The sequence below is a fragment of the Bos taurus genome, chromosome 16, assembly GCF_002263795.3.
Source record: "Bos taurus isolate L1 Dominette 01449 registration number 42190680 breed Hereford chromosome 16, ARS-UCD2.0, whole genome shotgun sequence".
Taxonomy (NCBI): domain Eukaryota; kingdom Metazoa; phylum Chordata; class Mammalia; order Artiodactyla; family Bovidae; genus Bos; species Bos taurus.
In genome coordinates this window covers 71669609-71686076 of record NC_037343.1, presented here as the reverse complement: position 1 = coordinate 71686076, position 16468 = coordinate 71669609, and the positions used below count along the sequence as shown (strand labels likewise).

Here is a 16468-nt window from a genome sequence, read left to right as displayed (position 1 = left end):
GCATCAAATAACACTAAGAAAAACTAACCTGCAATAAGCATAGAAAGTATAAAGCATCTTGAAAACATCAAAAGCTAAAGTATCACATCAGGAAAGTAAAAAGCAGATCTCAAAACAAACAAAAAAATCCATTCACAAGATAATACAAACACTAAGATTTGTGATACTTGGAAGATATTAATAAATATTGGATTAAAGCAGTAAAATTAAGCACTTTATTGACACACATGATCTTCAGTTGCTGCTTTTGTTCAAAACCAACAACAAAACACCCCTCCCATTATGTCAAGAGTTACAGAAAAATAAAGCACTAAACCGTCCACCCTTTGGCAGGAACAACAGGTGGTAACCATTGTTGTGGGAGGGGCCGGGGAAGTTCTGCTCACTGCAGTCCTCTGCACTCCGTTTCTGTTCCCAGCTCAGGGTACAAAGTTGAGCAAGAATTGAGAGGGGAATCCTCACAGAGAATGCTAATAGGTAGACTTTAAAGTGTAGAGGTCTATCCTTTGTTTGAAGTAATTAAAGGATCTTTAAAACAATAAAACTTACTTTTAAACATAAGGCCAAATGTACAGAAGGAATCAACAATATTTTACTTAAAGTGTCAAATAATTTAAAACTGGCCTAAAATTCTTTTAAAATTTTAGACAACATTCTAAAGGGGAAAAATACTCATATAAGAAATAAGTTTAAAAATTTTAATTTTTAAATAATATATTGCTGAAGGAATAGTGTAGGTAAAGAAAGACATTTTAACAAGCTACCCATGACATACAAGCTGAAATGTTTGGGGCTAAAGTAATGACTGCAACTTACCTTGAGCTGCATTAAAAAAAAAACAAAACAACAACCAAAATGGACTAATAGATAGATAGAAGGATAGAGAGACATGTGATAAAACAAATACAGTAAAGTGTTAACTGTAAAATCTAGTTGGTCTGCTCACTAACTGCAAAATTGCAAAGTTCTTTTAATTTTTATGTATGTTTAAAAATTTTTATAATAAAATGGTTGGGAAAAATCACCAGAGTTCAATTTAATATTGATTAAATCACACAAAAATGAAAATACTAATCCTTTTAAAGTTAATTAGATACAACTTTATTTTCACATGTTTATGCTTACATGTTTAAAACCAACATGAAGGCATGGTTTGTGTTTATATAGAATAAAATACTAAATAGTGAATATGAACACTAAAAAAATAAGATACAAATACCAAAACATAGAGAAGAAAAGGTAAAATATAAGTAAAACTAGTTTTGGGGTATATAGCTTTATAGAATTTCTTATGGATTTTTCCTAATCTGCTAGAATTAAGAATTTTTTTTTTCTTGACAGGTAAGAAGTGGATTTATTTAGAGAGATACACATCCCATAGACAGAATGTGATCTGTCTCAGAAGGCGAGGGCGGCCCTGGGAGAAACACACTCTACAGAGTGTGGGTCATCTCAGAAGGTGAGAGGCCTAAAAATTTCAACTAAGGTAAGATAAGTAATAAACAATTTCACTTTGGTTATAAACAGAGACTGTTTCTCTCCAAAAGGAAAACAAAACAAAACATTTTTCTTCCCTTGTGTGTAATGATTATGATAAGTACCCATTCCTTTGGGATCTAGACCACTACAGAATATTGACTGGGTAAAACTATTTAAAAACAGCAGCCTTTATTAGTGCAATTAATCCTGTTTGGAAGACCTTTGTCTTCAAGCTTTGGCTTGGCTGACATTGCCACAGTCTCTGCAGCCGTGAAGCTATTCCAAACCTTCCTTTTCTATTAAAAGACTCTTTCAATTTGTCTTTTTAATAGATGATGAAAGATCAAGAGAGCTGACTGCCAGGCAGCTGTTTGCAAAAAACAAATAAAAGAACTCAGCACAATCTCATGGCATTATTTTTGTATCTGGTCCTTACTGTCATCTAAAACAACACACATTTCTGAGGGTCCATCATTTCCATTTTTATTTTATCTAAAGACTATTAAAAGAAATAGCTACTAAGGAAACAGGCCTAGTCAGTTTCTTTCAGCTTTTTGACTTATAATTTATCAGCAAACTTTCATAGTGTCTTAGAGAAAATTGTTCAAAAGAGCCTTCACATTGTTGGCACAAATAGATGCTGCAGATCTGCATACTTCATCAGACTATCTGCAAGAGAGCTGCATCTTTGAGGATGGTTTACTTTTTCCTGGCCATAAAAGTAATATGTACTATTTTTTTTTAAATTCAGAAAAGTATTAAGAAATGGGGAAAAAATATCCATAATGTTACAACTCAGAGAAGCAATCACTAATATTCTGGAATCTTTCCTTTCACAAATTTTCTACTGCCTTATTATTTACATATTTAAGCTCATATTGTTTACACAAGAGTTGTTATGTTCCTCCTACTCCATTAATATTATAGAGCAGAAGCATTTTCTAAGCCCATAGACATCATTCATAATGATTGTGTTGTATTCTGTTAGACGGATATTTAATAATTACTTATCTATTCTCTCTTCTGGCTATTTCCAATTTCCTGCCATTCGACATAATGCTGTGATAAACTACTGTGCCAGTATTTCAGATCATTCCATTTTGATAAGTATTATATGCAGTGGAGTTAACTAATCAACATTTTAAGACTTTCAATAAATACTGCCCAATTGTATTAAACTCATTCTCTGTATTAAAAACAAAAAAAAACTTTCTAAATTTGATAAATGCAAAATATATGTATCATTACAATTTCATTTGCATACAGTTTTTCAAATTACTCATTTCTACTCCTGTATCTTTTAATATACTAATTCCACTTATAGGAATTTACACTACTTACATGCTTCACAAATCTGAAAAGATATTTACAGGAATGGCAACTGAAGCAGTGTGAATGACCAGGAGAAAGATATACAGGAAGGGAAAGACACCTTTGACCTTATACATTCCTATACTATTTGAATAGATTACTGTAAGCATGGACTACTTTGTAAATAGAAACATTAAAAAGTTATATTTTCAGGACTTCCCTGGCAGTCCAGTGGTTTAGGATGTGCCTTCCAATGCAGGGGATGCGGGTTCAATTCCAGGTTGAGGAACTAAGATCCCACATGTGAGCCCTGAGCTACAACTAAAATCCAACATAGCCAAACAAATAAATATTTTAAATTATATTTTCATCTTCTTCCTCAGTATTATTTCTATTCAACAAAATTATAAATATAAAAAAGAACTCCAGAAAAGCCTCTAATTTCAAGAAAAGAAAAAAATGCTAAAAACCATCGTACCTAATTCCTTAGCGTCTCCTCCTGCTGGACTTCCATTTTCCTGTCGTGCTACAAGTGCACGCAAAATAATTTTTGTTGCCCCAACTCTTGGCAAAGTGACATGTGTAAGAAATGGCAAGTTATTTTTCTTGGCAAATGACTGACTGGTTTCTCGCCTCTTCCTGAGGAAGCCCCCTTCTGGAAACAGAACAATCCATTTTCGATCTCTGCTCCTGTAATTATTTTCTAGGTGCTTCTTAAGAAGAAGAAGCTGTTGGTCACGATGAGATTTTCCCTAGAGGGTAGACACATGTATAATAAGTATAGGCATGTTTGAAATTTAAAGACCATAAATGCTAGAAATGACTGATTCCAGAGTAAATTCCAAACACAGGCTAGAACAGTGACTTCCCCCTGCACTGCTTACTTCCCCTTTTGACCACAGTGGCAAAAGGAAGTTATTACCACTTACATAAATAAACTCTTCTTTCTGAAGAAACAAAGTGCTCTAATTGCCCCTGAAAGTTTATTCACTCTTCATTAGTGAGTATTTACTGAGTATCTACTACTTACTTGCCAGGCACGTCTTAGAGAAGTAAGACACCCTCGTGGAGGATGCATGCAACTGGTGATAAGTGTTAGGAAGAAGAGTAAGAGGCTAGAGAAGTGCAACAGGGTCAGGGGAAGCAACTCCAGGGAGGTGAAATTTAAGCAGAGAGGCTATTGTGAGGGAATAAGCCATGTGAACATGAGTGGCAGAGAACTCGAGGTGATGAGGACAAAAGAGACAAATGGCCCTGAGGCGGGAGTAACCTTGGCATTTCAGAGAGCATGACAAGGTCAGTGTGGCTGAGAAATGCAGAGAGGTGGAGATCATAGGAGAAAGGCCTTGAGTTTGGTGAGTAGTAATTTGGGATGGGATGTCATTAAACAGTTTTCAAAAAGGGAAAGTCATGATCTTATTTACATTAAATATCTTCTGGTTCCAGTGACAAAAAGACTGCAGGAAATAAGTTAGGAGACTGCTGTAGAGTCTGGACAGGGGAGTTTGATGAGATTCAACTACAGGATATAGATGAGAGGTACATACATTCAGGAAAAAAGTCTGAATGCTAACAGGATGCTCTGATGGACTGGGTTTCAGTTTTGAGGGAAAGTAAGGAAAGAGGATAACTTGGATACTGAAAAAAAGAATTCAGAAGCATTTTCAGGAAAGCCCCAAACTCATGACTAAATATTAGAAAGGCTCTCCCTTTCAGTATGATCAAATTGCTAGTAATTTTCCAGCCAACAAAATTACAGAAGCTCCCCCCAAATAATTCATATGCTTTCAGTCTTTAAATTATTCCAAGCGCAAAACAAGTAACAATTTTCTTAGCTGATTTATGGAACTGATTATGATTAAACTTTATTTATTAAGTTCCCAACACTACATATAAAATATTTTTAATATCCTTGGAAATATTTTATTAAAAATGTCTAGTAGCAAAGCCCCAACAGATTTTCTTTAATAGTAATATTTTTTTCTGTCTCTCTATTACCTTCAAGTTATAGATTTTAATTACTATATAACAGGGAAAATATTTTTGCTCTTTATAAGTGAATTTGTAAGTCTCTCCAATAATCTGAAATATAGTCTTAAGTATGTAAAACAACACTGTAATAAAAAAGGAAATGTTTTGGAGTACATTATTTTCTACTTCCAACTCCTCAAAGTTCACTGATAATTCAGTCTAATTTAGCCTCTTCTTGAGGCCTAAGGATCATCATGATAACAAGGTCAACTGTTACAACACTATAAATTCAATAATTTCCTCAGACTTCTGAGCGGTTCATCCAGCTTCTCCTCTGGACTCCACCCAGACTGCTTCAATTGTCAGTTCCGCTGTCTTTCCCTCCAGTGATACTAAGATGTTAGATTAGTTTCTTCATTAACTTGTTCTGATTACTTATAAGTTGATCTGCTTATTTTGTTTCAGTCTTATTGTGGCCAATCCCCATTCCCAGTTCTTCCTGAGGTTCCAAGCCTGCTTTTTTTTCCCATCTCTCTGCTTAGAAAAACCAAGGGCCTTCCCAGAAGGAACAAAGCAATTATACAGAATGGGAAAAAAAAAATGTTTTGTACATATAACTGTCTGGAGCAAAGTTTATGTGTTTTGGGATATGTATTTTCATACAGCTCAGAAGTTTTTCTACATTATTTCAGCTTATTTCTGAATTTACAGTTCTCAGAAGAGGTTTAATTAGATTCACCAGCAATTCATTAAATAAATTAACATGTACAAGGTACTGCACCATCCAAGGTGAAGTTGCTAAATATATAAACAGTAGATTAGTGTGGCATTACCATACATAAAAACTCTTGATATCATATTTCAGTTATCCATTTTTGAGAAAATAAAGCATGCGACTCTAAGTAGCATATCAGGGAAACACTATTTTGATAAGTGAGTTTTTTTTTTCCTACTAAACTATTCCTAATGCTTGGGATCCATTCCCAGTCCATCTTCTTCCATCAAACTCATACTCATTCTTTAAATTTATGCCATGTATTATCTTCTCCTCTAAGGTTTTTCTGGATTTACAGAAATCTGATGTACTCAGTTTTCATATTATGAATTCACAAAATATTTTCTCTTATTTATTTAATTACTTAATATTCTCCCTACTGGTAATCTTACTTAACAATCTCACAATTGCTAATTTAGGTATCTTCTGTATCATATAACAGTGACTCGTAAATAAAATTAACAGTGATCTCAGAAGAGCTGAGAATGTGGCAGGTGCTTGAAAACTGTTTAGAAAGAGAGGAGGAGGGTAGAGATGAAAATATTTGTATTTTTAATACTTATGCATACTCAAATTCAGACTGAAATAATACAAACTCTGTTTTAGGGAACAGATTCCCAGCTCCCTGAGATAACTAGAAGAGGCTCTACCTATTACAATTAGTTTTGTGATGTCTCTTTTTACACTAAAGAATCAGACTGATCAACTCTCACTATGGAAAAAAATGCTCATTGGTTACCTGTCTTATAAAGAAGTCTCCATGAACTAGAGAAACAATTCCAAAGTTTGTGTATTTAAAAATATGATCCATCAACCACATCATCTGAGCAACAACCTAAAATATTTAAAAACAAAAAATAATTAAATATTGGATAGAAAAAATACTGAGTATAGACTAGCCAGTATCTAAATTTTAAGCATAATCATCCAACCATACTTTTCATTAACCTAAATATTTAAAATCTAATGCTATTTCTACAAATAAAGTGCTACATGAAAAATTACAGGTCTTGATTCCAAGTCTTGGATTCTTAAATCACAGGTATATACATCACTGGGTAACAGATAAAACTGAATTAACTTAAATTTGAACTTAATGATTTCCAATTTGTTCTATATAAACATGACTGGTAATTCTTACATAACTTATAAAGTTATTCTGAAACAATACAATATGCCTAAATTATCAAAAGAGGGCTATGAGTTTAATTAATAAGCACTAAGGCTTTGTAAGGGCTTCCCTAATAGCTCAGATGGTAAAGAATCTGCCTGCAAGGGGAGACGCTGGTTTGACCCCTGGGTCAGGAAGATCCCCTGGAGGAGGAAATGGAAACCCACTCCACTGTCCTTGCCTGGAGAACCCCACGGACAGAGAAGCCCGGTGGACTACAGTCCACGGGGCTGCAAAGTCAGATACAACTGAACGATTAACATTTTTATTAAGGCTTTATAAAAGCCTTAATATCTTCGTTAACATCTTTTTTAAAGCTTTATAAAATGTGACTTTACCTTAATGGTTAAAATACTAAAAGTCGAAAAACATAAAGATATAAATACAAAAATATAAAAATGTTCAACAAAAGAACATTAAACCATTCATTTACTCAAAAAACACACTGTAAATTTTTAAAAATTAATTCAGGAGAGTGATTTACACATTCTACTATTAAGTGTATTTGTTAGTTTATACAAAGCCATACTCTTTACCAGCATAAAAATACAGTTTCTTAAACCCAAAATATTATCCATTGTTGATAAAAGTTAATACTCTATCAGGAGCAGAAGACTTTATTCCAAGCAAAATTTCAAAATTAAAAGTAAATGTAAACAGGATCTAGTTAATGAATGGCTTAATTGTTCTCCCCTGCTGAGATAATAGCATCCCTTGTTATAAGCCTTAAATAAATAAAGTGAAAACTACAGCCTCAATCAAGAATGCAACAGAGCTCTACTTCGGTTCCTACAGGAATAAGAAACATAAATTCCATCTCTAAGCACAAAACTGTATGCACATATAAGGAAAAAATGAAGCATTGACACCCATGTGCTGCTTTTACAAAAACATTATAAAACCCCACAAATAATATAATACTGGAGCTTCTGCCTTAATTTTTCAGCATTACTAAATAATTCAGTTGCATGATTCCTATTCCACCAGTTTTACTATATAAAACAACTTTAAAAAAATAGATACATGCCCAGTGAAAGACTAATTTTCAAATCAATTAATACAGATTAAAATAATTTGTTTTGCTTTGTAATGATAAGTACTTTCTGTAAATAAATTGAGATATGAACTAAATGGAATTTGCTGAAAAGTTTCCCAAGAAACAAAACAAAAAGCAGGTGGATTCAACCTGTAAAATCTTTGAGCTTTATACACAGTATGAAGTGTGGCTGCAAATTACTGATCTCTGAGTTTAATATACCAACACTAAAGTAGCTTTTATGTTTAATCTTACATTTATAGTGGATTTATCTCCTCAGTTAGAAAGTAACCTAAAACAAATTCAATAAGACAGTCAAGCTATCTTCTAAGATTTGTATGGATAATTCTGTCCTGACTTATTTTAGCAGAAATATTACAAGTCAATAAATATATATTACATGTCCAATAGAGTTCTATTAGTAGAAATGAAAATTCTTAGTTTTATCATCAACTGCCGTGAAAGGGCAAGACCCCTCACTTTAGAGACATTTCTTAAAAAGGTACTAGAATGTTTAGAAAATATAACTAATCCTTTGACTCACATTCCTGAAAAAAGGAAGTCAGTAAACACAACCCGCCTGAGTCAACTCCGGCGACATTTCACAGGTTGTCTGTCAGAGCACTGCTAGGTATTTCCAGGGGACAAAATCCAGTTCAGTTCAGTCGCTCAGTCGTGTCCAACTCTTTGCGACCCCATGGACTGCAGCATGCCAGGCCTCCCTGTCCACCAACTCCCAGAGTTTACTCAAATTCATGTCCATTGAGTCGGTGATGCCATCCAACCATCTCATCCTCTGTTGTCCCCTTCTCCTCCTGCCCTCAATCTTCCCCGGCATCAGAGTCTTGTCAAATGAGTCAGCTCTTCATATCAGGTGGCCAAAGTATTGGGAGTTTCAGCTTCAACATCAGTCCTTCCAATGAACACTCAGGACTGATCTCCTTTAGGATGGACTGGTTGGACCTCCTTGCAGTCCAAGGGACTCTCAAGAGTCTTCTCCAACACCACAGTTCAAAAGCATCAATTCTTCAGTGCTCAGCTTTCTTTATAGTCTAACTCTCACATCCATACATGACCACTGGAAAAACCATAGTCTTGACCAGATGGACCTTTGTTGGCAAAGTAACGTCTCTGTTTTTTAATATGCTGTCTAGGTTGGTCATAACTTTTCTCCCAAGGAGTAAGCGTCTTTTTATTTCATGCTGCAGTCACCATCTGCAGTGATTTTGGAGCCCCCAAAAATAAAGTCTGACACTGTTTCCACATCTATTCTCCACGAAGTAATAGGACCAGATGCCATGATCTTAGTTTTCTGAATGTTGAGCTTTAAGCCAACTTTTTCACTCTTCTCTTTCACTTTCATCAAGAGGCTCTTTAGTTCCTCTTCACTTTCTGCCATAAGGGTGGTGTCATCTGCATATCTGAGGTTATTGATATTTCTCCCAGCAATCTTGATTCCAACTTGTGCTTTATCTTTTACATTAATTATCCTTTACCCATAAGCATGGATTTTCTACATATTCAAACATCTGGAGAGGCTTACATAAATGGCTCCATTCTTTATATCATTCTGAAATGTTAGTAAAGTCAATGAATCTCCATTTAGAAATCTGCAAGGACAATTTTGGCGGTCACAATAGCTAGGGAGTTCTACTAGCATGCAGCAGGTTGCAGCCAGGTAAGGAAAACAACTCCAGCAGGACAGATGAGAACAACAGTGCTGTCCTACCAAAATGCAAGCGAGTGCCCTTGCTCCACAAAGGAATAATGACGAGCACCACAGGAATTCCTGAATTCAAAAAGCTATGTTACACTTATATCACCATTAAACTAATATTTTTAAGTGTTACTTGCTCAGTCATGTCTGACTCTTTGCAACCCAATGGGTTCCTCTGTCTATGGGATTCTCCAGGCAAGAATACTGGAGTGAGTTGCCATTTCCTTCTCCAGGAGATCTTCCCGACCCAGGTATCGAACACAGGTCTCCTGCATCGCAGGCAGATTCTTTACCATCTGAGCCACCAGGGAAGCCCTAGTGGGCCAGTTTTAAACTGACATTAGTTTTCTTTCTTTGAAAGTGCCCATGGAGTATGCAATTAATCAAGTAAACATTTCTATTTATGAGTATAAATTAATATTGCCCCACATTTACTAGGCAGGAGGTAGAGATCATAATATTCTACCTTTTATTTCTCAACTACTCCTTTATGAAACAAGATAAAAATTCTTTGAAATTTCACATTATTTAGTAATATCAGATGGTAACAAATACTTAGTATAACTAATCTGAAAATGGGAATAACTCTGGACAGAAAAATGAGCAGAAGACCAACTAACTGAAATCTTTTTACAAAAGCAAACAAATAAATCAAAATTTCTTTTGTCTGCAATATTGATGAATCTCAGATTACCTATATTCTGACTAATGCAGTCATCATTTCTGCCAAACTGAAGTTAAGAGTAACAAAGTTAGGATATTTATACTTATCATTTTAAGCACTTTTTGAGACTCAAAAACCAATGGAAGACATCATAGGCCCTCAGAAAAATCACTACAAGTATCTTATCAGTAAGAATAAAAATGTTCTCCTTGATATAAAGCCAAATAGGTTTTTTTTTTTGCGGGGGGGAGTGGGCCACACTTCACGGCATGTGGGATCTTAGTTTGCCAATCAGGGATCGAACCTATGCCCCTTGCAGTGGAAGCAGAGTCTTAACCACTGGACCACCAGAGAAGTCCAAAAATAAACTAGTTTTTACAAAATTTTAACATCAATAATTTAGAGGACAGGTGACATATTATTATAAATGCAAATATATATATACACAGTGATATTATTTAACAATTCTGAATATAAGAAATTATTGAATTTATTCTACATTCTAGCAAAATAATGCCTTTGCTTCTCAGATAAACAACAAAAACAGATTTCATAATAAGCAAACCTTTTCCATTTACTCTCACCTCATTTTCTGACCCTTGACCTGCTGAATCAAATTGTGAGGACCTAAACACACCAGGTGTATTCTTGCCTTGGGTTTTGGCCATGATTATTTCACTACAGAAGAGGCCCTTGCTTCACTACTCTGCTTAAGTTCTACTCAATCCTTTCAGGTCAAGTTTATGTCTTCTCCTCTCCACAAATTTTTCTATATCCACCAAGTACATGGTGAGCTCACCTTCCACCAAATGCTTCTCACTTTGTAATTAAGTATTGTTTGCTATTCCCTCTCTTCACCTATCACTAACTTATCAGTTCCTTTAAGAGGACATCTTATAGGATGATGTTCTTCTATATTTATAGTTAGTGACCATGAACATGAAACATTTATAAAATACCTATTGGTTTCTTCATTATTAGGCCAAATATTAACTCCATAATTCTATATACTTTCTATTTATTTACTTTTCTATGAACATAACCTCTTTACCTTCTCCTAAGGTGTTAATTCTTTTAATGTTAAGGATTGACTTTAACATCCTCCCATTTTATAGATATATTTTAGTTATCAATATAAGCAATGTGAAATCAACAGTTCAAACACAGCCCTAGAACACGGAATAAAATAGACGTAGTATCTTTCCTTTCAATTTGCTTTCTAAGTGAAATTCAAAACAATATCTACTTTACTTTCTTCTGGCTAAAAATCCCCAAGATCACCTAATTCCCCATCCAATTTTATTCTTCTGTCTTAAGCAAACTGTTTTTTGTGGTTGTATTTCTCAAACTGGAAATCCACCACTCACCTCAAGATAGCCCCAAGTTGAACCATATTAACTTTGCTTTCATTTCAGTTCTTTAAAAAAAAAAAAAGCTTCATGGAGGTATAATCCACATTATCCCAGTTGGTTTTCTTTAAGTCTATAAATGCCTCTTAGAGTGATCTAGAATTATATACACAGTATATTTTTCCTTCAAGATTTTACATTCCCAGCTGTAGTAAGACACTCAGCTGACCCTTCGTCAACCCCTCTCCCCACAGTCTGTCTCTGCCTTCAGGATGGCTTACCAGTCCCTTGTCCTGGAGGCACATCATCAGAGTGCACACGTCTCCTGTTGCCTGATGGTTCACCAACATGACTGCTTCATCTTCTGAAATTGTTTTAATATCTTCCCCCCACTCCATCACTGTAAAGACAAAAAGTTTCAAAGCTGTCATTTTAAAAATTTATCTATTTCCAGAAATCTTATGTTAGAAACACGCTGCTGCTGCGTCACTTCAGTCATGTCTGACTGTGTGTGACCCCATAGACGGCAGCCCACCAGACTCCCCCGTCCCTGGGATTCTCCAGGCAAGAACACTGGAGTGGGTGCACATTAAAACTTCTGAAAGTTTATTTCCTAAGTATATTTCCTATAAAAATGAGGATATTCATATTTTAGAGACACCCAAAATATCCATGGTAAAACAGCCATACCTTTGATTTAGAAATTCTATTTAAGAGTTTATCCTACAGAAACATTTGTCCAAATGGGCAAAAATATGCATAAAGGATAGTTCACCAACAGGGGAATGGGTAATTTTCATACAATGAAAGAGTATAAATCCATTAAAAGAATGGAAGATATCTCTATACACTAACCTCAAAGGTCTTCTTATCAAGTAAACAAAACAAATCACAAAACAGTATATATAATATGATTCCATTTTTGCAAAGAAGGAATAAAATTTACATGTAATTTAACACATTGAAAAAGTCTGGGGAAATGAATTCAAAACTATAAGTACTGATCTTCATTGGGAGGCAGTTCCCAAATATCCTTAAATTCTACTTTAGAATAAAATATGCAAATATTATAAACTGTGTAAGCATTTTCATTTTATAAGAAAACTAATTAAAGATGTTACATTTATTTAAAATCTCCAGATGAAAAATCATTGCACCAAAACCTATATGTACACTCTAAGGAAAACAGTGATATCTCCAAGTAGGTATGCCTCATTTTATAGCACACTTACTACACACACACAAGAGAAAATTAAACATCAGTTTCAAACATCAGGATTCTATGGAGAAGCTTCTTGGTTCTTCAAATGTCTGACCTAAATTACCAGAGGCTGAATATACACTAGTATTCACTCAACTCTGTCATTGCTATAAGGAAAGAAGCTGGGCTCCCTGTGTGCAATAGTTCTGGAGGAAACAGGGATGGGGGGCCTGGAGCTCACTTGCTTTACCTCTGCCAGCCCCCGTCCTCCGCAGCCACACTTCACTGTCACCCCAGTACAGTGGAGCTCCTCTTAAGACATCATTTGAGAAAAGAGTTCTGCTATTTTTTTCTATTAAAATCTAAGCAAAGCATCTATGCCTTCATTTTAAAAATCTGTATTAAGGGAATTTCAGCCAGGATGAACATATCTTCAGTTGTGGTTGTTATGTTGCTCAGCTGTTAAGTCTTGTCCAACTCTTAGCGACCTCATGAACTGCAGCACACCAGGCTCTCCTGTCCTTCACTATCTCCTAGGGTTTGCTCATATTCGTGTCCAGTGATGCTATCTAACCACCTCAACCTCTGCCGCCCTCTTCTTCTTTTGCCTTCAATCAGCTGTGGTATCTACTTGCATAATCATTCTCTCAGAAATTATTACTAAAACACAAGTAGCTTACACTGAGTGCTGAAACCTTTTACTTTAAGCTTTTTAAATGAATGCAGAATGGAAACCACATTACAGATGTCCAGTAATCCTTAAGGAATAGAGGTAGAACACCAGGGACAGTCCAGTGGCAACAACTTTCCTTCAGAGTGGCCTTTCCTTCCTCAAGCTGCCCGTGAAGTTTAGCTGACAAGCTAACTTTACTTAAACTTATCTGAACAGCTGATATATCATACATTGTATGTGTAGGGGGTGGGAGTATAAATTGGTACAAGAGTTTTGGAAGTCAATCTGGCAATCTATATGAGAACTAAGAAATGTAAAAATCTTTTTAGCCAGGCATTCCACTTCTAGGAATTCATCTTACAAATATACTTATGTGTAAAGTGACACATATGCAAAGCTCTTTATTGCAGCATCATTTCAAAGAGCAAAGATGAAAGCAACTAAAAAGACAGAGTAGCTCAAATTCATAGAAGTTTCTAAAATGGTGGTTGATGGGGAAAATAGGGGAGCTTGCTAGTTAAATAAATTATAATATATCCATGCAATAGAATATTATGCAATCATAGCATCTATACACTACTATGAAATGATACTGGCTGAAGCTCCAATACTCTGGGCACCTGATGCAAAGAACTAACTCATTAGAAAAGACCCTGATGCTGGGAAAGATTGAAGGCAGGAGGAGACGGGGAACAGAGGATGAGATGTTTGGATGGCATCACCAACTTGATGGATATGAGCTTGAGTAAACTCCAGGAGTTGGTGATCGACAGGGAACCCTGGTGTGCTGCAGTCCATGGGGTCGCAGAGTCAGACATGACTGAACAACTGAACTGAACTGATGAAATGACTGTAAGTAATAAAGGCCAAGTGCAGAACACTGTGTGAAGGATGCCACCAGCTGGGTTTTCAAAAAAGACAGAATATATTTACTAAGTGAGAACTTCGCATGTTACGCCTCTGTCAACAACCCTTTCAATGGACACACACATGCACACCCTACCCTTTTATTAACTCATTCTTCACTCAATAAAGCAGCATCAGGCACTGTGGATATAAAATGAATAAAAGCAAAAGTATTATTCTAACAGCAGTTAAAACACAAGAAAACTCTAACTCAATTCTACAAATATTGGGCTGTTAAGAGGTAATGTGGAAAGCCTTCTGGCTCCACACTGATGTTTTATAGCCAAATATTCCTTTTAAGCAATTTCTGCTACATGAATGGAAAATACTAGATACTTAGGCCTGTGACACAGGAAAGCCTACGTGTAAATATAACTGCAAATAAAAATAAGCTTTCTACATAAAATGCATCTTACCATTTGTTAGATATAAAATAGATAAATCCAGTGTGTTGGTTTCAAATCTCAAAATATAAATTGAATTTAGAACTCTTTGTTTTGGCTTAAATAGTGTCCCTTCAAATTTACATCAATCCAAAATCTATGAATGTGACCTTATTTGGAAACAGGGGCTTTGTAGATGTAATCAAGTTAAGATGAGGTTAGAGTTGATTAGGGTGGGCTCTAAACCTATATCCAATATGACTGGTGTCCTTATAAAATGAGGGAAATTTGGACAGAGATACACAAGGAGAATGTCATGTGACGACGGAGACAGAAACTGGAGTGATGCGTCCATAAGCCAAGGACTGCAGACAACCATCAAAAGTGAGCAAGAGGCAAGGAAGGATCCTTCCCACTGGAGCCGTCAGACAGGACATCCCTGCCAACACTTTAGTTTCAGACTTCTAACCCTGAACTATGAGATAATAAATTCCTGTTGTTTTGTCCCCCAGTTTGTGGCACTTAGTTATGGAAGCCCTCTAAAACTAATATATCCCACCCTCCTCAACTTTCCTCATTTTGCTTTTCCATTCTATTCCCTTCAAATAATAGTTTTTTTCTAACCAACTATAAGAAAAGAACAACAACACTGTACTTTAAACACCCAGAAGATTATATAGAAACCTAATATTATATATTATAAATGGTCCTCAATGTTCGTTCCTACAAATAGGTTAAGGGTATAATCATTAAGAGTTAACCCAATATATATTTTCTTTCTCTGCCACAACTTAGCTAAAATTACTTTTAAAACTAAATGTCAATTTATTATACTAAGACTTACATGAATACTAAATCAAACAAGGGAAGGTAGCTGGATCAATTTTTTAAAAATTATCCTGATGTAGCAATAAAGTCATGCTATATTTTATAATAAGCTGAATTTTATTCAACAATAAATTTCACTTCTAGTATCTATGGGATTCTTCTTTTACCAGTACTTTTACCATATCATTATGTACTTCAAGTTAGACAAAATCAAGATTAAAAAATGCTTGCAGAGAAAAATCATTTATTTTATGTATGAAATAGCTGTGTTCCTCAAATCATAGCCTGCTATCCAAACCAGTTAAGTATAATAATGGAAGAGTATCTTAACCAAGGAACAGAATTATTCTCATGTTAAAGAACAGAAACTATGGATGACAGCCAGTTCTTACATTGTACTTGATTAGAATAACAAAAATATTTTAACATACTGTTCTGTGAAATGAATTCTCAAAAAAGAACTGGGTCAGGTCCACTATTTCCAAAGGGAATCAAAGACAACTGGGTAAAAACTGGAAGAAAAGTTTCCTAGTTATAACTGATTTTTAAAAAATTCTTATTAAAAACCAAAGCCAAAGATTATCACCTACTACACACACACATGCTGCTGCTGCTGCTAAGTCGCTTCAGTCGTGTCCATCTCTGTGCGACCCCATAGACGGCCTCCTACCAGGCTCCTCCGTCCCTGGGATTTCCCAGGCAAGAGTACTGGAGTGGGGTGCCATTGCCTTCTCCAACACACACACATACACATATATTAATAAATCTCACCATAAGTCATAGACTAGAATTGATCAGGATAGTGCACATCTCAAAAAGAAAATAAAAACAACAATTAAACCATCACAAATTCCTTAAAAACATTGCTGCTAAAGCTGTTATACTGATCCACAAAACAGAATCAATGTGGAGAAGAAAGGTTGCTTTTTACATGCAATCATAATAACACAATCATAGTCATAGCTTGCTTTTCAAAAATAAAAAAAAATATCGGAAAGCTGATG

General features: G+C 35.2%; 1 protein-coding gene across 6 annotated transcripts in view; it reads right to left on the bottom strand.

The window, feature by feature from the left end:
• LPGAT1 (lysophosphatidylglycerol acyltransferase 1) overlaps nucleotides 1-16468 on the bottom strand; it is a 128243-nt gene that overhangs the window by 33997 nt on the left and 77778 nt on the right. For 5 of the 6 annotated variants that reach the window (NM_001083756.2, XM_059875486.1, XM_024976434.2 and 2 more), the window contains 3 exons: nucleotides 11755-11873; nucleotides 6276-6371; nucleotides 3269-3542 (listed from right to left, as the gene is read on the bottom strand). In NM_001083756.2, the coding sequence (NP_001077225.1) occupies nucleotides 3269-3542; nucleotides 6276-6371; nucleotides 11755-11873 (489 nt within the window). The remainder of the gene's footprint in view (nucleotides 1-3268; nucleotides 3543-6275; nucleotides 6372-11754; nucleotides 11874-16468) is intronic. The other variant, XM_059875487.1, reaches the window with a different exon arrangement.